The 24694-nt window shown below is 60.4% G+C and overlaps 1 protein-coding gene across 3 annotated transcripts; it reads left to right on the forward strand.

Annotated features, from left to right (window-relative positions):
* Nucleotides 1–1309: 1309 nt before the first annotated feature.
* WNT6 (Wnt family member 6) lies at nt 1310–14168 on the forward strand. Of its 3 annotated transcripts, XM_065671610.1 has the most exons (5): nt 1485–1652; nt 6742–6869; nt 9898–10113; nt 12887–13188; nt 13473–14168. In XM_065671610.1, exons 1-5 carry the CDS (start codon nt 1576–1578, stop codon nt 13932–13934), a joined length of 1185 nt encoding a protein of 394 aa, XP_065527682.1. In that variant the 5' UTR covers nt 1485–1575; the 3' UTR covers nt 13935–14168. The 3 variants fall into 3 exon arrangements, with proteins under 3 accessions (XP_065527681.1, XP_065527682.1, XP_065527683.1); XM_065671609.1 differs by lacking the exon at nt 6742–6869 and having other exon boundaries at nt 1310–1652; XM_065671611.1 differs by lacking the exon at nt 6742–6869 and having other exon boundaries at nt 9893–10113.
* Nucleotides 14169–24694: the final 10526 nt, after the last annotated feature.

The raw sequence follows: 24694 nt of genomic DNA on the forward strand, positions 1-24694 counted from the left end.
CTGGGAGAAGGGGAAAAGCCACTGGTGATGGGGCAAGGGGATCAGTGAAGGGCAAGCCAGGGGTGGGAGATGGGGGGTGGTGCCTTCCCAGGAAGGGAGGCAGAGTCCAAATCACTGCTGGAGGGAGGGGTGAGCTCCGCAGCTGCGAGGGTGCTATGTTTTGCCTGTTGCTGGTGGCAGATACCCCATTTCCCTTGGGGAAAACCAGTGGGCTGACTGGGTGCTCAGCAGATGTGGGTGTAGAGGTGGTTCAGGACCCTCCAGGGTGTCTGTCCCAGGCCCATGATTTGTGGCCTGGATGCTGCAAGGCTGGGAGCTGCATCTCCAAGCTCTGCTGTGAGTCACAGATGGTGCAAGAGGAAGCAGAGACCCAGGGCCGTGGGCTGAGTCCTGAGAAACCATTCCTGAGGCTGCCTGGGAGGGAGAAAATTGGGGTGACAGCCTATGGGCACCATCTCCTCTTGTCCCCAGGCTCCCAGCCCTGGTGTGGCCCCCTGCTACCTCCTAGGCAGCTCCTGCTGCCTGCTGTGATCCGGTGCTGGGGGCTGTCTCCCTCCTGGGTCCCTGCTGCACCTGAGATGAGATGACCATAAACACGCAGGCCCTCGCTGCAGTCTTCTCTCAGTCTCTTTGCTCCTGGGGCATTCTCCCATCGTCCATCTTCGTGTCCTCCTGCCCCAGGGATGTCTCCCCAGAGGATTTGTAGCCAAGTGCTAGGAGCTGCTTGGAGTTGGGGGTCACTCCTCCAGCGTCCCCAGGCAGGACAGACTGGTTCGAGGGCAGGCAGGACTGTGGAGCCAGGCTTGTGCCAGGGGGACCCAATACAGGGGCAGGGATGCCAGGTTTTGGCAAGGACGTAACACTGTTGTCAGGGTTGTGCAGGAGAGTGATGGGCAGGTGCCAGGGAGCACCTTGAGGCCGGGTCGGGTTTGGCAGGGCCTCACCAGGACCCCGAGTGGAGCCAGTCAGGGCTGTGTCAGGCAGGGTCCCGCAAGGGCTGTGGGGCTGAGCCGGGCTGTGCCAGGAGGGGCTGTGCCAGGCAGGTCGGTGACAGGTCCCTGGGGCTGCTGGGGCTAGGGCTGTGCTGAACAGACACCGCTAAAAGGGGTGCACGTCCAAGCACGGTGGAGGGAAGCGGGGCCGGACAGGCTGCATTCACCGTCCCAGTGCCGGAGGGTGCCCGTGGCCACTGCCGTGCCCACGCAGCGGTCGTGGCGGCGCGCCGGGAGCCGAGCTTGGCACCCAGGAGTCCCCCCGCCCGGCCCGCCCTGTCCGTCCCCCCGGGCTCCGGTTTCCCTGTCGGAGGCAGATGCTTTCGCAGCCCCGTCCCTCCTCCTCCTTCGCCGGAGCAGCCTCCGCGCCGCACTCCAGCCGCCCGGAGGTGCCTGCCCAGCCCAGCCCAGCCCAGCCCCGCCGGCAGCGGTGCCCGCCCGGCCGGCCGGCCCGGCAGAGGGAGGCAGCGGGCACCCAGCCGCCGGGGCCCCAGCCGGACCCTCGGGGCGGCGGCGAGCCCGGCTGCCCGGCTCCCCGCGGGGGGCGCGGAGGGGGCTCGGTGCTCTCCTCAGCCCTGGCAGGATGCTGCCTTCCTCCAGGACCCAGCTGGGGCTCTTCTTCATCCTCCTCTGCCCCGCCAACATCATCGGGCTCTGGTGGTGAGTAGGACATCGCTCGGTGGGTGCAAGAGGGTCCCTCGGTCTCCAGGGGTGATACCCTCGCCCCGCTTGGGGACAACAGAGTGCCCTACACCCAGGGCACCCCTTTGGTGGGGACTGCTGCTCGCTGGCCAGGAGGATCCAGATCGGGGCGACCCCCACGCTCTAGGGGTTCGGACACACGAGTGTGTCAGGGACAGCAGGCGGAGGAACCCCTAGAGGTATGGGATACCCAGGACCTGTGGAGAGAGCAGCCTCCCCGCACCCCAAGCCCGCAGCCTGGGAGGGTTGTGAGCCTGAGGGGTGGGGAAGCGCGGGTAGGGGCCTCCAGACCCCTCCAATAAGTCAATTTTAATTAAAAGCCCGAGGGTCCCTACGGTGTCACCTCCCGAGCGGTGGCCTGGACACGGCGGGGACAAAACCCGTGTTTGTAATGGTGCCTTCATCAAAGGCAGACGGTGCCTTGCAGGATACCGGAGGGGGTGGGGGATTCATTACAGGCACAGAGCTGGGACCCAGCCTTGGAAAGCACAGGTATCTGTCGAAACATGAACTATTTAAATCTATTAAGAATTTCACCCAGCCTGTCTTTATCCGGTTTTAAGTGCTTAGATTCCAGCTCCCCGGCGTGCCGTCCGGGCTATCATTCATTATCTGAGGCTATTCGTCTCCACATTGTCACACTCTTTTGACCCCTAAAATAAAGCTCTCCATAAGCTTTTCCCCTCCCTGTCCCCTGCCTTCCCGCAAGTGATTTATTCCACAGCTCCATCCCCTTCACTAGCCCTGGCTCCAGGAGCGCAGGGCAGAAGGGGGAGGACTCAGTGGGTATAAATTGTGCTGTTATGGTCAGATGGACACCAGCTGAGCTTGGTCCTGGGGCCCGAGTGCTGTGTTTATTGCTAGGGAAGGTGTTAATGTGGGTCTAAGAGGGGTTTACCTTGTGTTTTTTTTTTACTAGAGGAGGAGAGGGCCAGGTATATCGAGCCCTGGCAGGCATAGGGTGCATGTAGGGGACTCCCTGCTCCCTGGCACCTGTGCCATGCCGGGACACAGTCCCTCCTGCTGCCCAAGAACAGCTGCTTTTCCTTGTCTAACTTTTGGACCGCTGCTCTGCACACACGGCAGCGATACTGACATGCTGTCCCTTCAGCTCTCCCTGCTTTCTCTCTCCCATCCCCGCCAATACCCAGCTGGTGAGCCCTCACCCAGGCTCATGCCCCACACTCCAGCTCCGGGGACATAGGTAGTATCCTGCCCATGGCGGGAGTGGGCAGGGGTGAAGCAGGAGCTCACTTTTCCTTCAGTTTAGAGGGCAGGCAGATGGCATCGGGAAGGGCAGACTGCTGGTGTTCCTCTGCCCTGTGCCCCAGCTGCTTAGAGCAGTATTTCGCTGCCGAGCCTGGGTCCTGCTGGTGCTGTGACCACGCCGTGCGTGTGCTGGCAGCGCCGGCTTGGGGAGATCAGCAGGATTTGGCAGAGGAGGGCAAGGGGTCAAACTTTTTTTTTTTCTTCTTAAAAAAAAAAAAAAAAAGAGAAGAAAAAGAAAGAAGCAAAGGAACCTTTAATTGAAGGATTCTAACCCAGCTGCACGCAGCGCGGCCGAATGTGCGGGCAGCAGGGCAGCCGCAGGGCATCACGAACGCGCACTCTGCTTCACTCTGGAGCCCGGAGCCAGCGAGCTAGGAGGAGGTGATGTGTGTATGAGGCCACCGGCACCACCAAAAGGGCATGGACAGGGGACTGGAGCAGCGGCTGATTCATGAGCTGCTTCCCCCAGAGTTTGGGTTCTCTGGCCCCCGGCTGAGATCATCCCACATTACCAATGAGCTCTTCTCATGTGGGGGAGAGAGGTCCTGGGGCTGCCTGGCCCTTTGCGCCAGCTCCAGACAGGCATCTTCCCACACGCCTGCTCCTGGTATCCATCCCCTCTTCCAGGTCTGGGTAGAGCTGGTGTCTGTAGGATCTGCTTTTGGTGAGGAGGGGTTCGGGGGTGCAGCTCTGTGTTGTGCCACAATTCCTGGAAGCCCCAGGATTGGTGGCATTGGTAGAGCAGTTCTTTGCTCTCCCTGTGACTGACTCACAGGGACTTCAGTGGCATTCCTCCACGTGTGCCTATCTAGACACCCATGGGTGCTTAGCCAAGGGGCATGTTGCCCTGGGCAGGAAAGAAAGGTCTTTACCTCCCCCCGCATCCTACCCCAGGCTGCATTGGCTTTGCAGTAAGGGGGGATGCAGGGGCTGTCTGTTTGAGGCATTTCTTTCCCATGCTGGTGACAAACTGATCTGTGAGAGTGGCATGGAGGGGCTCAGTCCCAGAGGGCATGGTCCCCAGCCCAGGCACACAGTCGGGCTTGGCCACCCATGGGTGGTAACTGCGCCTGTTGGGATCCTGGCAGATGGCTGAATCTACAGAGGAAAGTTTGGGTGTGATGTATGAGCAGTGACATCATGCTGGTACATCGTAGCCAGAGAAGCAGCATCCTCACTGTGGTAGGATGTCTCCAGAGGGCTCACTGAAGATACAGTCACCCTTGTCCTATACCCCTGTGCCTAAGAAGTGGTAAAGGGAGAGCAGGATGGGCAGACACATGGATCTTTCCATGGCAGAGGGGTGTAAGCTGTGGTCACTGTCATTCAAGTGCTGCTGGTCCCTTGGTTAGTGCCAGGCTGTAGGGTATGGGCTTGCCTTGCTCCCACAAGCCCTGCAAAACCTCTTTCTTCCTCCTGCCCTCATCTTTTAATGGTTCTCACCTGGCTCCTTGTGCAAGAGTGATTCCTCCCAGAGCAGGACAGGCAGAGCCTGCCTGGGGCAGGGATATGGGGCCGGCAAACCTGATGTCTCAGGAGCCCCAGGCAAGTTGAGGGCAGGATTTCATCGGAGACCGTTTGTGGTTGGGCTGTGCTCGCAGGGAGGCACTGTGGGGTTGGGACAGGCAAATCTGGGCTTTCTCAATGCTGCAGCGCCCATCAGCTCTTTGTGGGCATGACCGAGAGCAGCTGGGAGGTGGAAGAGAGAGCAAAAGGGAAGATCACCTCAGGTGAGATGTGCTCCACTCCACCTGTGGGTATGAGGGATGGACCCCTGCCTTGCATCCCCTTCCCATGCATGCACATGTGGAGTGCATCTCTAGGTTACCACAGAGCTCCATCAGACGAGCTCAGGGAGGACCCACGCGTCAGCACTCATGGCTGCACCCTTGTTCAAGGAGGTCCCAGCCCTGCACCCCCAAAAGCCACATACCCCCAAGGAGGTTTCATGTGGGTGACCTCCCCTTCCCTTCTGCTGCCCCAGCATCATCCACACTGTGCAGAAGCCTGTAAGAGACTGTAGGGCCTTGGGCTGAGGATCGTGAGTCACCCCCGGGCTTGCTGACCAACACCCACCAGCCCACAGCACACGGCCCCCCATGGTGCCCAGCAGGCTGGGCTGCCCAGTCATCCTGGGCATGCCTTCATCCCCGGAGCAGTGCCTTGCAGGCAGCAAAGCACCTCCCAGCATGGGAACCCCTGCCCGGCACCATCTCCCTGTGCCCTTCTAGGGCAGCTGCTGACTGGCTGGGTTCTTCAAAGGGAAAATGTTTCCTTGCACTCTTTGATATGGCACTGGCCCTGGAATTGGGCTACCTGTGTCTCTGCCAAAGACAGCTCAGCTTTCCCCTGTGCCATCCCTTGTTCCTGCTCCTGGCCACCTCAACTCTCCTCAACTGTGACATCCAGGGTACCCAGCCCTATCTTGCATGTGCCCCAAGCTGGAGGGCTCGTCTGAGCTTTGCATCAAAGGCTTGACCTCTTCAAATCCCCTTCATGCAGTAGTGTGCTGGGCAGCACTGGGAACACCCCAATATTGGCTCAGGATTTACAGGGTCCTGCCACCACATGTGGCACCCACATTTGGGCATACGTTAGGCCAGCCTTTGTGCCTCCATTAGCTCCCAGGGGAAGAATGCAGTGACCACGGGTGGGTGGACCGCTTTCTTGGACCTCCAGGGCTTAGACATGGCTTTGGGACTGCCACCTCTGTGGATGTGTGCTTCCTCCACCCCCCTGGTACCCACAGCACAAGCTTGGGCAGTTCCTGCCTGTGGGCACCTGGCCTCGGCATGACCTTGCAGGAGGCAGGTCCATGGATTGGTGCCGTGCCACGCCAAAGCCTCTTTCTTTTGGGCAGCTTCCCAGCTGTTTGCATGCCATCCTTACCACGGAGGTGTGAGGAGGAGGGCAGGGAACGGGGTCCCCCTGCTCTCCCTGTCCCATGGCATTTCCTGTTCCTTGGTGCCCCCGGCGCTGCTCAGCACCTGAGCCCTGGCCATGCCCCCCAGCGCAGTGACTTGCTGCTTACTCATGCCCCAGCTCCCTCCGTGTGCCTCCTGCTCCTCTTTCCACACCTGGCTGCCTGGGTTAGTGGCAGCACCCACTCATCGCCCCAGGTGAGGGGCCGGGTACCTGTCATGCGCCTGCGGGGGGTGAAGGGGAAGCTGGACTGGTGAAATCCATGTGCATGTCCCCTTGCCCTGTTTGCATAGCTTGGAAAGGGACCAGCTCCTGCCAGGTCTGATTTCCTTGCAGGGCTGTCACTGGGTGTCACACCACTGGGTGGGATGTGAGGTGACCTGTCACCCCAGGGATGGAGCTCAGCTCTCCAGGACTGGCATCCCATGGCTCTTGCCTCTCCAAAGTAGGTGGAGAAGTGCCTATGGGCTCTGGGCAATGAGATGGGTACCCTGGCATCCTGCATCCCCTTCCTGAAGGCATTCAGGGGCTGGGATGAAAACCTAGATGCAAGGCAAGCCATCCAAGGGGATCCTTGCCACCCCACAGCAGGGTCCCCTTGTCACACAGAAAGAGCCAGGCAGCAGTAAGCAACGGGTGCCAGTGCCTCATGGAGCTGACATGGCACAACTGCCACCCTTCCTCGGGGTTTCAGGGCCGTCAGGACCATAGGAGACATTTTTCCACCCAAGAGGTGGGTGCTGTTCCTGAAGGCTGGCCATCCTCTTCCTCATCACATGGCTCTGCCAGCCCCTTTCCATCAGCTTTCTGCAAACCAGGACCCCACTGGCTCTCCTTGATCACATTCTGTTGGCAGGGGCCAGGAGAAACCCTGCTTCACACCAGCCCCATGTCCGAAGGGGAGATGGGAACTCACGACACGTTCCTTGGTCTATAATTTTGGCTGGGAACCACACTGGGACACACTGAGGCTCCGTAACAGAGGTGAGCGGGAAAAGCTGGTGATGACAGCAATTGGGAGCCCCTGGCTCTGTTGCAGTGACGACAGCATCCAGAGCACAGGGGTTGCATCAGAAACCCCAGTGATTCCTATTTTCCGTGCGTCACCTGGACTGGTCCCAGGCTGCGCCTGTGGCAGCCGAAAGGGTGACAGCAGCAGGTTGGATGCAGGTTGTAGCTCCTCTTATGTGCTCCTCTGTTTCCCCTTTCAGCAGTGGGGGTTGTTTCCCTTACACAGGGGTGCTGTGAATCAGGCCAGAAAGTGGGGCTCATTATCCTGGGTCTTTTTGGGGCAAGGTGGCAGCTGCTTGGGGCATCAGGAGAGGGGTGCAGGGGCAGCAGGAGGAATGCTGCTGAGGCACAGAGCCCGGCAGGGGGGTGCCAGGTGGGAGGCATTGGGTACCGGGGTGCCCTGGGCAGGCTGGGGGGAGCAGGGCCGGCGACCCGGTTCCCTCACCAGGGCAGGGGGAGGAGTGCCCGGAGGCAGAGGTGGGGCACCTTAATTGTAGATGCGGGAGGCCTTGGAGCAGGACAAGCTCAGGCAGATCTGGGCCCTGCGCTGGAGCCCTTGCCAAAGCGGTAGCAGTTTGGCAGCATTTTTCTTGCCCTTGTCTCCCCCCATCTCCCCCCCCATCCCCTCCAAAGCAAAACAGCTCTCGGGCTCCTGGCAGCCTCCCCGTGCCAGAACGCGGAGCCCAGCGGAAATTAACATCGCTCCGGACTTAGGCAGCCCACCCCACGCCTCGTCAGCACGGCCGGGAGCTCCCGCTGGCTTCCCTGCCGACGGGACACGGGTGCGGACCCCCCCCGGAGCCACCCGCCGCCCCCCGGCCCCGCGGGGCTGAGCTCTTCTTCCCGGCCTGATGCGGCGGGCCGGGGTGAGCCGCAGTTCAGCATTTGATCTGATGGCCCCGAGGGGCTGGCGCATCGTTTTATATGAGTACAAAGAGTTGTCTCTTAATGAAAGTCCCATCCAGGCTGCCTTTCCTCCCCACCGCACCGGAGCAGGAGGGCAAACCTCTGCCATCTCACTGGGGATGTCGGGAGCCCATGGTTCCCAAGGAGGGAGAGCTTAAAGCCCAGCCTTGAGCCTTGAATCCATCCCCATGTGGTCATCGTGCGACAGGACTGGGCAGGCTTGCTGGTGGCTTTCCCACGTGGGCCTCAGTTTCCCTAGCAATGGGGAGCCTGTGCCATCCCAGCCACAGACCCACGACGCTGCCCCAGCCCTTTGCTGAGGCACCCGCGCATCATGTAGCAAAAGGAAACTGAGCTGTGGGAAGCAAAGGGAGATGCATTCTCCTCAGCAGCAGTGTGGGCTTGCCTCAGTTTCCCTACTGGAGGTCACTTTACCAGCCTGTGCCTCGAGGTTGAGCTGTTTAACCCTTTAAACCTCCAGACAAAGCATAAAGACTCCTTTTCCAGGCTGTGTGAGAGGGCGCATCCTTCCCAAGCCCATCTGCGCTTTGATGGGCAGGAGATGCAGGCAGCATGGGAGTCTGATGTGGGGCAGGGGGGCCCTGGCAAGACCTCGAGCTTCAAACAAGAGGCTCAGAAGGGGTTTGCACTGGGGGCAGAGTGGCAAGTGAAGTCCTGCAGCCCTGCAGCTGCGGAGAGCAAAAAGGAAACCCAGAACACAGTTAAACACTGAGATTCAGCTTGTGATTTTCGAGCCCCTGGGGCTTGGCCAGACTATAAAGGTCTGGGTTTGGAAACTGCAGCACAGCTGGTGCTCCCCAGTGAGTGAGGCAGCCAGCAGCACAGGCCGCAAGGGCGCTGCTCCCCAGGGGATCCCAGGGGATGTAGCCTTGTAGTCCTCAGGCACCCCAAAGCACAGGGGATGCTAAGTGAATGCTGTGGGCATCCACAGCCAGGAAAATTTTGTTATCGAGCAGGACAAGCTCTGAGCCCACAGGAGCAGTGCTGGAGGCAAGTGGGAGCTGAATGGGGTGGTGTTTGGGGTGTGCTAATTTCTGGCAGCCTGTGGCCATGCAATCTCCATGCCACAGGACAAGCAGTGTGGGCAGGAGGCTGTCAGCACGGTGTGCCTGCCCTTTGCCCGCTGCTGCTCTGGCATTGCCCATGGCGGAGCTGGAACATCGCCCGCTCTGGCACGGGGCATGGCGCCAGCGGGATGCACAGCTGCATGAGTCGTGCCATGGAGGGGACTCCAGGCAAAATGTGTGGGGAAAGAGCAGGAGTTCCTGCAGCCAGCGGCGTGCTGGCGAGCTTGGTGTCGTGCTCAGGCTTTGCCTCCCAGCCCCAAGAACCAGGCATCTTTCTCCAGCTGTGCTGGGGAGGAAGAGCTGCCTCTGACACAGAGGAGAGTTGTCCTCCCGCAATGGCATTGGCAGGGCTGGCAATGCCACCTGCATCCCTCCCTCGTGTGCCTGCCCGCGGCTCCCTTCCCCTGGGGCTGGTGCCTGGGTAGCAGGAGCATTGGGAGCCTGGCCAGCAGCCAAGGGGCTTTATCACCAGCAAGGTCACTCTACTCTTCTTCCACGGGGTAAAGCAGCGAGCACTCCTGGAGAGGGGGAGGCGCACCAAGAGCTGCAGCTGCACCGCGCATCAGTCACACTGCGATGCCGGGGCTCTGCCAGGTCAGCCCCAGACCCAATGAGCAGGTGCTGAGCAGCACAGCATGTCTGCTGTCCCCTACTGGGGACACCACCACATCGCCTCCAGGGATGTCCCCAAGGCCTTTGGGATGTGGAGTGGCATGTGCAGCATCCTCCTCCAGGCAGCCCTGCAGTTGGGGATCTCCCCCATTCCGTGGCTGACTGGGCAGACCAAGGAGTCCCCTGGGTGCTTGCACACAGGTGCCACCCACACATTTTGTCCTGCCCTCCCTGCATACCTCTCCTTGTCCCCTTGTCACCCAGGCTCAGCACTGCCCCATGGGCTTGCTCCATCCCTGGGAGCAGGTCTGGCTCCCCCATCCCCATCCCCACCCTGGTCTCTCCAGGCTCGGGTGCTGGTTTTGCTCTGCTCGCTGTCCCCTCCTGCAGGGCAGTGGGGAGCCCCCTGGTCATGGACCCCAACAGCATCTGCCGCAAGACGAAGCGGCTGGCAGGGAAGCAGGCGGAGCTGTGCCAGCTGGAGCCAGAGATAGTGCAGGAGGTGGCCAAGGGCACCAAGCTGGGCGTCCGGGAGTGCCAGTACCAATTCCGCTTCCGCCGCTGGAACTGCACCAGCCACAGCAAGTACTTCGGCAAGATCCTGCAGCAGGGTAAGGCAAGCGCTTCCTCTGCCTCCCATCTCCAAAAAAGCCTCCAGCCACCCGGTCGCGTGCCTCCCCGGGACTCCTGGAGCAGAGTCTGGGCATGCAGGCCTGTGAGTGTGTGTGCTCTGTGTGTGTGTGCGTGTGTGTGTGTGCAGGGGGTTGCTCAGTGCTCCCCGGTGTAGTCACGCTGAGGTTTTACTGCCGGGACATGTCTCCCCGTGTTGTAATGAAGCAATTACTGATGCTCCCAGACAGTGCGGGGCTTCACAAAGCCCAAGAATGCACCCTCGTCTGGCAGTGATTTACTGCTCCCCCGGGACCCCGCGATGTGCTGGGGGAAGGGGCCCGGGTGGAAGGCAGTGCACAGCAGCAGGGAGCTGCTCCTTGCCCCTTGGGTGCCCTGCACATCACTCCTCCTGGCCTGGGAGGGTGCAGAGGAATGCTTGCCCCTGTCCCTGTGTCCCTGGGTAGGCACCCTGGTGTCACTCTGAGGGATAGGGTGGCAGGGAGGGATGGGCTAATCCCAGCCAGGAGGATAACAGTGGTCCAAGCCCAGCCCAGCTGCATCGAGGCCAGAGCAGGGGCAAAGAAAAGGGACACCTGTAAGTTTGTAAGGGATGGGAAAGCACTGCCAGGCTTCCCAGGAACAGAGGCTGGGAGGTGGATAGGGAAGGGGGGTGTGAACTTGAAGCAGCTTGGGTTGGTAGGGCCACTTAGCAGGTGGTGAGTTGAGTACTGCCCCTCTTCCCATGCTGGTCCCTGTGCTGGGATAGATGAAAATGCTGGGGCAAGCCCCAGTATCCTTGGTCATCACATCTGCTGGTACATCTTGGGTGTGCTCCTGGGCCTTGCAGGGGGTCAGGGTAGCCTCCCTGGGGGTTTGGCAAGGGCAGAACACCCTGGGTACCTGTTGGCTGAGGGTACGAGCTGGGCCCCCAAGGGTGACACCAACCCAGGCTCATTTAAGAAGTTGATTTGCAAGTGTGGGTTCCCCCCAATGTAGGGAGGTGCATTCAGTCGAGGGGCAGAGAGCCAGGGCACATGGGGAGCACACAGCCTCTAGAGTCACTTATTTTCACACCGACCTGGCAGTGAGGCAGGTGGGATCCGTGCCAGGCAGGGCACCAGGCTGGAAGTGGGTGGTGCCAGGTTGTCAGGGCCAGACCTGGTCAGAGCCAGGGGATGCCAAAGGAACCACCATGATCTGCTTAGCCCAGCCTCACTGCTGCGGTGGTGGAAATGGGCAATGTCCTGGCAACAGAGGCAAGTTTGGGAGCCCCTGGCACTCTGGGGACAAGGAGCATCCCAGTTAGGGGCATGGAGGTTCTCAGGGGGCATTGTGAGTTTCAGGAGCAGAGAGCTTGCCCTGCACTGAAAGGCGCCAGCAGGCACCAGCCTCTTTGTAAGCCTGCAGGGACTGTATCCCAGCACTTTTGGTGTTCCCACCTCTCATTCAACAGCCTCTTCATTCCAAGGATGCTGCAGTGGGCCCTGATTCCTGGCCATGGCCTCCCTGGTGCAGTCACAGCCATCGGCCTTCCCTCCCTGCGGCCAGTGCCAGGCACAGCATGCCAGGGCAGGCTGGCGTGGGGGCAGCCACGTGTCTGGAGGAGCTGTCAGAGGAGCGGCATCCCCCCGGGCCGCGGCTGGCAGGGTGGCATGGGGATCTCTGCCAGCTCCGGGCTGCCTGCCAAGCCTCTGCCAGCCCCAGGCAGCAGCAGGCGGGTGGTCGTGTGGCTTGGGGGGGCCAGGGATGTCCCCAGGGTGACACTGCTGGAAAGGCGCTGGTGTGCCCAGGTCCTACCAACATCAGTAGGAATCGGCTTGTGGAGGAGCTACTCACGGAGCTCCTTCTCCCACAGACCCTCTGAAGACAGAGTTCTGGAGATGTAGGGATGGGGCACCCCCAAAACCACACCTTCCCCTCTGCCCCCATGCCCCAGGCATCCCCTGCATATCACACACACATCCCCCCCCAGCCCCGGGCCAGCCCTGCCCTGGCATTCGCGTGGGCAGAGGTTTGCCTGGCACGGGGCAGGGGGAGCAGGGGAGCCCCCTGAGCAGGGCGCCGCACCCCTGCTGCCAGAATCCCCCGCTGGCTGCGGCTGCGAGCGGCAGGTCCGGGCAGGGGAAGGATGCTTGGAATTCGTGTCCCGGAGCAGAGAGAGACAGGAGCAAATACTAATAATAAATAATCCTGCAGGGTGGAGGCTGTGCCGGTGCAGGGAAGGGGGGCAGGCAGCGCCCCATGGCAAAGTGGGTATGGAGGGAGAGTGGGCAGCACAACTTTATTGCTGTCGCCTTGCAGAGGGGTGAATGGCACCTGCAGTGTCCCTCACAGCACTTCTCTCCAGGTGCTAGCTTGCATCTGGGGATGGGATTTTTAATGCTTGGAGGACCATTGCAGGGGAGTGTGAGGAAGCTGTGGGTACCACCTGGTCACCCAGGACCCTCCTTGCTCTCCCAGCTTCTCTTTCCTATGGGGCAGCACTCGTCCTTGCAAGGGGAGGCAGGAAATTTGTTGCCCTAGGGCCTGGCAGCTGGGTGGAGGAACACCAGCAGGGCCTGGCCATGGCCCAAATTCTGCATATCTGCTTGCAGGAGACAGCACCAGGCAGCCCACTCCGGGATGGGTACATCACCCAGGAACAGCACCAGGCACAGACCAAGGGGGAGAAGGGGAGGTCTGAGCCCCCATGGGATGCTGCTGGGGGGATGCTTTGCTTGCAGTCTTTGCCAGAGCTGACCCCACATCCCAGCCCTGTTTGTTCTCCTGCAGATATCCGTGAGACAGCCTTTGTGTACGCCATCACGGCAGCGGGGGTGAGCCATGCCATCACACAGGCCTGCAGCATGGGCGAGTTGCTGCAGTGCGGCTGTGAGCTGACGCGGAGCCGGGCTCCCCCCTCACCCACGGCGGGTCCGGGCACCGAGGGCACAGCCTGGGAGTGGGGGGGCTGCGGGGATGACGTGCAGTTCGGCTATGAGAAATCCCAGCAGTTCATGGATGCCAAGAGCAAGAAGGGCAAAAATGACATCCGAGCTCTTATTGACCTGCACAACAATGAAGCCGGACGCTTGGTAAGGTCCCCTCACTCCTTGCCCCTCCTCAAGCATCACCTCCTGTGCTCCTACCCAGCTCAACCCTCCACCTTTATCTCCCCCAAGCCACGTATCTGCACCAACTTTAGGTGAAATATGGACCAAATACCTTTCAGAAGCCTTTTGCAGATGCTTTGGAAACACCCTGTGCCTCCCCACACCCTCCCCTGGTCTAGGGCAGCACCAAGAGGCAGGGTTTTGGCTGGTGGTGCTGGGCAGGGAGGTGGGGGACCGAAGGCTGAGCAACACTGTCTCTTCTCCAGGCGGTGCGGAGCTACATGAGGACAGAGTGCAAATGCCACGGGCTGTCGGGCTCCTGCACCCTGCGGACCTGCTGGCGGAAGATGCCCCATTTCCGCGAGGTGGGGGACCGCCTGCTTGAGCGCTTCAATGGGGCTTTCAAGGTGATGGGAGGCAACGATGGGAAAACCCTCATCCCTGTGGGCGACAACATCAAGCCTCCTGACAAACAGGACCTCATTTACTCGGCTGACTCGCCGGATTTCTGCTCGGCTAACCGTAAGACGGGCTCGCTGGGCACCCGGGGCCGCATCTGCAACAGCACAGCCATGGACACCAGTGGGTGCGACCTGCTGTGCTGCGGGAGAGGGCACCGGGATGAGACCGTGGTGCTGGAGGAGAACTGCCTTTGTCGCTTCCACTGGTGCTGCGTGGTGCAGTGCCGCAAGTGCTCCGTCCGTCAGGAGCTCAGCCTCTGCGTCTGATGGCCTGGGGTCAGGCAAGGACAATCTGGGGGGCCACCCCCAGGCTCACGTTGCAGCTCCCCTTGGACAGAGACAGACTGTGCTGGTGGCAGGGACAATGTGGATGAGCCCAGCTCTGCGCCCCAGGGAGTACTGGCTTCTCTGGGGGACAGTGTGGAGCTGCCTGGCACCCCAAGGCCCCCGTGATGGGGGCTGCAGGCACAGAGCTTCCACTAATAAAGCTATTTAAAGCCAGTGTGGCAGAGCGCTTCCTGGGGAGGGCTGGGAAGTGCTGACCCCTGAAACAGGATGGGACCAGGCGGACAGCTGTCCTGCCCTGGCTGTGAGTGCGGGTCAGCCAGACTGCCTCCCCTCTCCTGTTCATACTGGCCATGCCGGGACCCGTGGCAGAGCCCAGCTCATTTTGTATCCACTTCCTGCTTTTCTCCATGGTTGCAGAGCCAGGAGGTGAATGTGGGTGAGGGTGAGCGCTATCCTGCCCTGCTCTGCAGCCCCCAGGCTGGCTGGGTGCTCTCCTCCCATCATTCATGGCCACCATCTCTTGGGAATGCCAGTCTGTGTCAAGCCACCAACCAACCTAGGATGTTTGTGATGTTTGTTCAAGGCCCCTCCGCTCACTTCTCATGCAGGAGATACGGCTTGCAACCCTGATGCCATGGTGACAGGCTATGAGTTTCTTGATGGTATCCTCAATACCCCTCACTGTCTTCACCCACCATCGGTGCAATTCCCACCACGGAGCCTGGAATGGAGAAGCCCTTCGTGGTGCTTATGCTGTCGGTTTGGTGGCATGCAAAGCATTTGCTTGGCGTGCCATGTGCCACGTGCAGCCTCACCTTGCCGGCACAGTGCCAGGCATGTCTTGGTAACCTGATCAGCCTGTGCCCCTCATGGGCAAACACGGGGTGAGGAGCAGCCCGCCTGGCTGCCCAGCAGGGCAGGCTGCCATCCCTCAGCTCCAGCGGCTCCAGGAATCATCAAGGGGGCTCCTCCCATGCTACCAGAAGCCCACCAGAACTGATTTCTCCAGCCTTACCCAGCGTGGGGGTTTAGGTAGCTGCAGAGGGGAATGTGTGTGTGCAGCACCCGCTTGGCTGGCAATGGGCAGAGGAGCCCCCAAGGGATGTCTGCAGAGCCAGAGCCTGGGCAGAGAGGTCCATGCTCCTGTGCCTGCCCTCCACACTGCAGCAAAACAGGGCATGGGGGCTTTGCCTGTCCCCTGCTCTGCAAAAGGGCTACCAGGCGGGCAATGCCCCACAGTAGACACTGCCAGGCAGGTCAGGAGTGGAGCTCGCAGTGCTGGGCACGCTGCAAGGCCAGGGGAGCTGCAGTGAGCTGCTGCTGGTGATGCCCACCAGCAGGTCCCTCCTCACCCAGCCCAGGTAGCCAGCAGTGAAAGGCAGGAGAAGCAGGATGCCGTTAACCATTAACTTGGCTGGGTGGGAGCCTCTAAATCCATCATCTGCAGCTTCAGAGCTGGAAATTCCCTCCCGGCTTGACTGGGAGAGGGCAGGCACACGGGGCTCCCGGGAACTCCCAGCCACGCACCCGCCCATGGGAACACATGGAAGGGTGTGAGCAGGGCTGGGTGGGTGCAGGTGAAGGTCCCTGCGCATGCAAGCAGTTCAGTGTGCGTGTGTGTGTGTGCACAGGTGAACGCACCTACGTGTGTTCACGACCCTATGTGTGTGCGTGAGATAGCGTGCACACCCATCACCGTGCGTGTGAGCACCTCCTGGGTGTGCAAACAAGTTGTCCCTTGTGCCTTCATGCATGTCCATGAATACACGGCAACTTGTCAGTGTGTGTGCGCCAGTGACACCGTCCCCGTTTGTGCCTGCGTGCGAGCATGTTTGTTTGCGTGTGTCTCACTGTGTTTCTGCAGGTGTGTCTGGGACAGGGAGGATGTGTGGGTGCAGCAGGGCTCTGTGGGAAGGCAGCCGAGGAGATGCAGGGTCTGTGTGCTGGGAGACATGGGGAGCAGGTCCCTTAGAACTAGAAACACCGGAGCACACCTCAAGCCCTGGGTTGCCCATCAGGGGAGCTCAGTTTGGACAGGTCCTGTGAAACTTTGGGTCTCCCCTGCTCTCCCCTGGGGCCATCCCAAGCTGAGGCCAGTTATACTGGGGGATTCTGAATCTGTGAGATGTCAGTCCTAGCTCTGACCTTCAGCAAGCTCCTTCTTGGGAGTCTGCCTCAGTTTCCCCACAATGGGCTACTTTCATGCTCCCAGCTGCATGGACAAAGCTCTGGAAGTCTGGGTCATGGGTAACCCTTAGGAAAGACAGGTAGTTCTTTTGAGTAAGAGTTCTGACCTGTGTCCTCTCTGCCATTGCCCCAAACCACAGATCCTGAAGGCTGGATATCACAAAAGCTAAAAATATGTAGGCAGAAGAGGATGGACAATGGAGTTAATGTGAGGGCAAGGAATTCTCACTTGGAGAGAGGCACATGGCCACTGATTGTGCAAAGACTCCTCTGCATCCACAGGGTATCTCATCACCGTGCTTGTGAGACCCTTGTGGCTGCGCAAACAAGTTAGCAGGTGTGTCTTGTGCGCTTCCCAGCTGGGGAGGAGGGTTTGCTGGGGGGCTGCTAACTCCCCACCACTGCTCCCTGCTGTCCCTGAACTGGTAGAGGCAAATCCATTCCTGTTGTAGCCAGAAGTGGCCTTGGCATAGGCAGGTGACACGAGCAGCCAGGCGGGCTGGTCCAGTGGTCTGGAGAAGGCTGAACAGCCAGCAGAGTCCCCAGCAATCTCTCAGCTCCCCAGACTCCCAGCAATGCCCCCAGCTGCCTTGACCTCCAGGCGCTCTCCAGGATCTCCGCATCTCCTAGGAACCCATCCCGGACTCCCGCAAGCACGCCAGTATTCCCTAGGGGCTCCTAGTAACTCCCCAGAAGTGCCTCAAGAGCTCCCCTGGTTCCTACAAATCCCACAGCACTCCACACTCGTAGGAGCCCTCTGAAGGTCCTCAAGAGCCCCCAGCTCTCAACCCGGAGGGGGGTGTGTGTCACAGCATCCTCACCGTCGCCCTGGCAACCCGGGATGCGGGGCGGGGCAGTCGGAGCAGCCACGGGCGGCCGCCAGGGGGAGCTGCGGCACGGCACGGGGTGAACCGGGGGAGTACGCGGGGCGATGGAGAGTATGGGGGGCGATGGGGTGGGTGGGGAACATGGGGAGTGTATGGGGTGGGCTTGGGGGGTCTGGGATGGGTGTGGGGGGGGCAGGAGGGAGTGCATGGGGGGCTGTCCTGGGGAGTTTGCATGAGGAGGGCAGGGTAGGAGGGCAGGAGTGGGTGGTGTATAGGGAGAATGTGCCTTGGGTGCATGAATGTGGGCGTGCACGGGGGTTCACGGAGAGTTATACATGAGGATTATGCACATGGGGGTGTATGAATATGGGTGTGCGTGGGGTTGTATATGGGAGTGTGCATGTGAGTATGTATGAGCACCCTAATCCCCTTCCAGACTCTCAATCCCACGCTTCTGCAGGCAATGCTCAGGCAGGACTCAACTCTGAGAGGGCTGGTGTGAGCCAGGGGTGCACAGGAGTGACTGTCTGGGTGACGTGGGAGTCCAGAGGGTTCAGCTAGACATGTGTGCGTGTGTAGCTTACGTCCCTGTGCTGGGCAGTTTCATTGCAAAACTTTCAGGATCTTCCCAAGGGAAAAAGAGGAAGTTTATCACATTTGGGTTAAAAAAAAAAAAAGGAATCCCAAACCTCTGTAACATTAATGGCTTCATTCTTTTTTTCTTTTTTCTTTTTTTCTTTTTTTTTTCCCCCAAATGGAAAGAGCTCAGTTTTCCCTTCAATTGCCCAAGATGAAAACAGCCGGACACATTAATTCAATCAAACTTGGAAAAAACCCAGTCTCTGGACAGAGACCAAAAATAGAATTGTTTCAGCCAAAAAAAGCAGCTTTTTAGAAAAGTTTGGAATAACACGGATAGGCCTATGAGGGGGAGGCTGAGAAACCCAGATACCAGCTCAGCAGAGGGAACGCTTGGACAGCAGCACCTGAAACTCCCAACAAACCCATTTCTCATGCTCACAGTTCCTCTGCCTGCTCATTGCTGGGTATTGAGGTGAGGGCTGCCCAGCCGCTGGAGCTGGGTCCCGGCCAGGGCTCCTGCCTGCCCGGCCCTGCTCTCCCAGGGGGCCTCTGATGTTCTTTCTCCAGGCTCTGGTGCTCCCTCCAGGGAGCCGCCTGCAACTGTCCCCCCCCTTCCCCTCCCCAGCTCCCAGTGACAGATATCACCTATGTAGCCATGGGGTCACATCCACCCTGACCTGCCCAGGAGGGTCCAGCTCATCCCTGCCTGCTGCGGGGGCTCTGCTGACCCACTGCAGGCCCGCTGCCCTCTGCTCTGCCCTATTCCTGGGACTCTCTGGGATGCACTGTGGCTGGCTTTGGCAGGGTCAAAATGGGTGCTGAGGGAAGGTGTCTGGGCCAGCCTTGCTGCAGTATTCCCAAGCGCCCAGGTAAGGGATACTCTGGGTCCTGGGGCACACAAATCAGGGAACAGAGGAATGAGTCCTCAAGGGTCAGGAGACAGGGTGCTCAAGGACCACAGATACGCTGTTTGGGGGTACTGCCTGTGAACATGAGGGGTCCATGTCCTCCCTTTTCCCAGACCCACTCTGGCACTGGTGTCCAGCCCCTGCTCTGTCTGTGAAACGCCAACATCCTGGGGCAAGTTGTGCTGGCATGATGCACACTAAGCAGTGTCTGTGAGTGCAGTGGGCTCTGGAAGCTGGCAAGGAGCTGCCCCCTGCTCAGGGCACCCTCAGCACCCCCCAGCAGAATGACAGGGCAGAGACCCCCCCACCCCTATGTCCTACTTCGGACTACCAACATCTCACTTTATCCAGATCACTTCCACTCCTGCAGCCTCATTACTTACCTTGTAATGAAGGCAGCAGCCATCCTCCATCTCTATGAAGAGGTCTCTGACTATGCATACCCCTGGAAGGCAGAGGTGTGGGAGAAGTAGCTGCTGAGGTTGCTTCATGTCCTGCTCACCCCATATAGGGACCAGTACCCTCCACCCATCCCTGGGGCCATGCATCCATCCCTGCAGCATAGAGAAACCTGGGGCAGCACCACACAGATGTGCTTGGGCAATCCCATCATGCAGCCACCTCCCCACCGCCCCAGCCGGCAGCTTGGACCTCTGGGGAAGAGTTCTCTTTGCCAGAAACAGTGCTAGGCCGGGATCCCCCATCCCCTTCATATCAGCATCCCAAACAACTCGGACGCTGCTCTGCCACAGGTTGTCCCCCTACATGGGCAGTCCCCGTGCTGTGGGGGAGGCAGCATCAGTGGGGGCTGCCCAGCCTTGGCACTGGAGGCTCCTGTGGGATGGTACCTATAGCAGGGCTTCAACCCCTTCCCTGCAGCCTGCTGCCACTGTGGCACCCACTGCGGCACCCACTGCCAGGTGCTGGCAGGCGGATGAGGAAGGGAGATCTGCCTCACATAGGACGCTACGGGGGAAGGCTGGAGGTGGACGGATCCTGACACGAGGGGCAGCAGGGCCGAGCGATGGCGTTGGGGCTGGTGTGCACCCTCCGCCCCAGGCCCTGCCATCGCCCCAGCCCCGGGGAAGCCAGGAGGACTGGCCAGGCCGGCCGGGTGGCCGTGCGGTTGGGTCCTGAGTCACGGCGAGCAGACTCGGGCAGGTCGCGAGGCGTGAGGGCAGCGATGCTGGGGGCTCCGGCGCTGCCGGGCTGGGGCAGCTCCGCACGGTGACTAACGCTGCCGCAAAGGCAGGGTCGCCCCGACCCCACGCCCAGCCCTGACTCATGCAGCCGTCGCTCCGGTCCCGTGGGTGCTGCCGGGCAGGGGAGCTGGGAGAGCTCCGCTGCAGGATGGCAAAGGCTGGATGCGTGGCTGGCTGCATGGGCTCACAGAGAGCCTCTCCTTCCTCTTCCTCCTCCTTCAGACTGGTTTGCATACCCTTCCTGCAGACTGTAAGCCATGCAGCTCCCAGCATCCTTCCGCTCCTGCTTCCAGATCCTGGTGGCATCAGACTGAGCATCTGCCCTGGTTCTTCTCCATCTCTGCCCATCCTCCTGTTCACCCACACTTTAAGGTTCCCCAGGTCTTTCATCTGCATTCCTTCAGATGTGCTGAATGCCATCCCACTCTGTGGCAGCAGAGCTGCCCCATCCTCCCACAGCTGCACACACAGACTGGCTGGATCTGGTGGTCCTAGGAGCCATCAGTCCCTCCAAGGACTGCAGCATGACCAGGATTTTGCTTGGCTGGAGCAAGCTGGTCTTTCCCCGTGCTGCTCTCCAGTTCCATCTGTGAGCCTCCAGCCAGCCTGTAAGATTGGAGCAGCATGATAGAGCATCGAGATCTCAACCCCTGTCTTTCCTTGACATGGGTCTCTAGGGGGTTATCTTTGGGCACCCAGAAATTGCAGAGATGACCCACTGCCCCAAGGAGATGCCAAAGACCCTCCATCCAGTGCCTATGAAAAACACTGCATGATTGTCCAGGTCACAGATTTTGGCACATGGTTATCCCAAGGCAGAAGGGGCTAAAAGAAGGTACCTGCCAGGAGGGAAAGTGGGAACAGAGCCAGAAAGCCATGGGCTGCATGAGGAGATGCTGGAAAGGAATCCTGATGGGGGTGACAGCAGAAGAGCCAGCCACTTTCTCCTGGGGTGTAGAAGCTGCAGAACGGGGTGCTGGCAGGACCTGCTCCTGCAAGAGGGAAAGGGAAAGGATCAGGGAAAGTGTTGGCAACCTGAGAGCTGGGCAGGAGGGTGTGGTCACAGAGATGGAGAGATGGCAAGAGGGATGGAGGGCCAGAGGATGGTCAGAGGGATGGAGGGCCAGAAGGACAGAAGGATAGAGGGAAGTGAGGATGGAGAAGAGGACATATGGGTGCTTCCCCAGCCCCCTATACAAAGCACATCCTGGGGCACCATATAACCTGCTGAAGGAAGGGACCTGCCTGCCGTGCTTTGGCCTGGGCAGGGGAGATCCTTTCCTGACTTGTCTCTGGGGAGCAACACTCTTCATGCCAGTTCTGAGAACTCCTCACATCTCTGCCCGGCCTCTGCAGTGTAGGGATGTTGAAGGGTGTAGGACATGGTTGAGAAGCTGCAAGGTTGCAGGTCCCATGGTCCCATGGCCCTGTGTCCCCAACTGAGGGGCTGTAGCAGTGACAAGGACAAATGCAGTGCTCACAGAAGACACGGCTTTTGTCCTGAGCCTTGATGTTCCCATCGGCACCAAAGCATCCTCTGACAGTCTCACATGCCTGCCTGCACCCACCCCTGCTCAAAGGGGCCAGATCCTGTCCTGTAGGCCCCCAGTTCCGCAGGCCACAACAGTTGCTTCATCTTGCGCTTAAGGGCTCTGCTGGTGTGACGCAGAAGAAAGGCTGGAGCCAAGTGATCACCTGGCTCTTCCTCAGCCCCAGGACATTGCTGGGACATGAGGAAACAGGCCTCCCCCACCTGCCCCCGCTGTGAGTGCCGGCAGTGGGACGCAGTGGCCGGCCTCCTCCCCAAGCCAGCAAGAGCGTGCGAGTGAGACACCCGCTCTTGGAAGCGATTATGTCATTAAGGGCTGGAGGAGGATGAAAGCGTTTCCCCTCTGATTTGCCTTGGCATTTATTCGTGCGCAGGATCCTAACGAACACACAAACATCTGCGCTCCCAGAGCCTGGGCACCAGAGTCCCAGGAGCCACAGGAGTTGCATTCTGGTGGGGAGGATCCCTGCTTTCACCAGGGGACCCCCAAAAGAAGCCCCCAGAGCACCTTCTGATGCTTCCAGGTCAAGGGCAGCACAGGCCTGGGTGTAACCCCTGAGGTGGTTCAAAAAAGCAGGGGGTGGTGAGGACCTGCTGTGGACACCAGAGCCAGGGGGCTGCCTGGCAGAGGGGAATAATTAGGGGGGGTCCAGCCTGTACCAGGGTGCGAAGGCGAAATGAAGCACAGGAGCCAGGTGCGAGGATGTGGGGAGAGCAGGAGCAATGGCCCCTACATTGGAGTCCAATGTGTGTTACCATCATGAGTCCCCAGGTGTGCTCTGACCAGCCTTGACACTGCACCTCTCATAAGGCAATGTCTGCGGCAAGGGTGGCAGGAGGGGATTCCTGACAGTACTACCTGTGGGATACCCCGCATCACCCAGCGGGTACTGGAGGGTTCCAGGAGGGCAGCAGCTATGGAGGAAGTGGGATGGGTGTCGGGGCAATGCTGTGCGATGGACTTCTCTGTGCACTCAGGGCACCGCACAAGGGACATAGGGTCTGTGACCCACCTCCTGCCAAGCTGTGTGGGCAGGAAGTTGAGGGGCAGATGCTGCCCTCCATGCCAGATTTCTACTGGCCCGCAGGCTAAGCCCACTCAAGAGCAGAGCTGGAGACAGAGGGGCCAGCACTCCCAGGAGTGCAAAAGGGACCTCAGTGGAGATGCCATCCCCTGCACCCAGAGTCCACAGAGGCACAGCACAGCCCTGGGGCCCAATTCCAGACTGCAACTCATTTCCCAAGGGAAACGCATTTTCCTCCCTGGTGCAAACAGGAACCGACACACAGGAGTGCAGGCAGCCCCCACCAGCACTGCTGTGCTGGCAGAGATGCTGCATGGAGCCCTCCCCGGGGGGACAGAGCTTTGCCAGCTGCCACCTGGCTGTTGATGGTGTGAACACCAGCATGGTGTGGGCTGGGGTGGCTGGGACACTGGGGAGCTGCGGGGACACTGCCTGCCATCCCCAGCCACCAGTGCCCAACGGGAGCCCCTCTAGTTTGCCCAGTGTAGGCACCCAAACTGAGGGGACATCAAACATCCTCTGACCACAAAGGGGCTGTGCTGGGGCTGAAGGTATCCGTTGACAGCCTGGTTACTCTAGGCTTTCCCAGGGCCACATCCTGTTCCTATGGGAGCAGCAGGACACACGGACAGCCTGCAAGTCCACCATGCATCTCTCAGATGAAGCAGGACCCTGTGAAGGTAAGGGGTGCCTGAATGTTGGGTGATGGTGCCAGGGAGATGGGCACAATCTGGGTGCTCAGCCTGGAAGGACCTGTGGGGAAAGCAAGACAAGGGGTGCTTGTCTGCCCCATCAAGGGAAGCCAGAGCAGTGTCCACAGCTCCTCCAAAGGCATCAGCCCTGTGGTGCTGGTTCCCTGGCATAGGGCTAGTGAGCCCTGAACAGGGCCAGCACCACCATGGGATGTACATGGCCATGCTGTGTGCCCACACACACAGTCACACCCCCAGCACAGGCCATACATGCTCACCTCTCTCTGTGCACACAGACAGGCACCTGCATGCCCCACACCAGCAGGGACACATTTCTGCACCTCCACAGCTTGTGCCAGGCACCCCCAGTCCCCATGTGCATACACCATGGGCACATCATCCCCACTCCTCATATATCCCATGCTATGCATATCCCTCTCCCTGTGCAGAGTCCTTCCATGCCCCATTGCATTCACTCTCTGCTATGCACACTCAGCTCATACAGTGTCACAACCACACACTCAGTCCACACCATCCACACTTACCCGCATTGCACACACTTGCCTTACAGCCTATGCACACTTGCCCCAGGCTGTGCAGTGTCACCCCACACTCCGTACTTGCTCACCCTTACCGCTCGCACTTCCAGCATACTCCACACACATTCACCCTGCTACGCACACTTACCCCATGTCACGCACCCTCACTCCGTACCTAGTGGACACTCAACCGCATCATGCACACTTACCCATGCCTTACACACACTAATCCCACACCATACAGTACACACTCACCTCACACCCCATGCACTCCCCCTGCCATGCACACTCACCCATGCACTGTATACTCACTGTACACTGCACAGAGTCCCCTGTACTCCTGCATGCTGTGCACACTCGCCTGTACCATGCACAATCAACCCACAGCTGGAGCACGCTCATGCTATGCACATTAACCCCAAACCTCATGTATACTTACCCCATGCCACGCACACTCACCACATCCTCCCTGCACGCTCCTCTACTCTGCACACTCACCCGATAGCCGCAGCAGCCTCCTCCCATGCCCTGCACGCACTCACCCACGCTGTAGGTGCTCCCCCAAGTCCCTATGAGTGCTCCTCCACACCACGCACAGCCCCCCACGCCGTGCACGCTTGTCCCAGGCCACGCACACTCACCTCTCCCCACGCTCAATCCCCACGCCGCGCACCCTCACCCCGCACCTTGCGCGCTCAACCCCAGCACCCACACTTACCATACACCCAGCGCCCGCTCCCCCCCCGGTGCCCGCTCCCCCGGGCCGGGGCTCGGCGATCGCCCCCCCGCCGCCCGCTCCCTCCCCGGCAGGCTGCGTGCGACACGCCGGCTCCCCGCCCCGCTGCCACCCTCTGCCCCGTCCTTCCCCCGCGGGCTCCTGTCTGGACGTGTCGGGACTCGGGCTCCGGGCGCTGAGTAATGTTCGGCGCAGCGCGATCCCAGGCAGAGCCGCCGCCGCCGCCGCTCCGCGCCCAGCGCTCCCGGGGCGCTCCGGCCGCGACCCTGCCCGCTCCGCCGGCGGCCCAGCGACACCGGCGGCGGGGGGCGGCAGGGGGGCCGCGGCTCCCCATGTGCCTGCGGGCCCCGCGGGAGCCGCAGAGCCGCTCGCCCGCCGAGTTCTGCCCACGCCCGCCGCGGCCCCGGAGCCCCGGGGCGCCCTGGGGAGCGGCGGGGAAGCGCACCCCGCGGGCCGAGGGCCCCCCCGGCTCCCCGGCGCGTCCCGCCATGG

Source organism: Lathamus discolor, chromosome 3 (assembly GCF_037157495.1).
Source record: "Lathamus discolor isolate bLatDis1 chromosome 3, bLatDis1.hap1, whole genome shotgun sequence".
Classification (NCBI taxonomy): Eukaryota; Metazoa; Chordata; class Aves; order Psittaciformes; family Psittacidae; genus Lathamus; species Lathamus discolor.

Coding starts and splice junctions, on each gene's coding strand:
- WNT6 (XM_065671609.1), top strand. CDS start 1,310: ATGCTTTCGCAGCCCCGTCCCTCCTCCTCCTTCGCCGGAGCAGCCTCC. Junction 1,653..9,897: donor AACATCATCGGGCTCTGGTG/GTGAGTAGGACA, acceptor CCTGCAGGGCAG/TGGGGAGCCCCCTGGTCATG. Junction 13,189..13,472: donor ACAATGAAGCCGGACGCTTG/GTAAGGTCCCCT, acceptor TCTCTTCTCCAG/GCGGTGCGGAGCTACATGAG.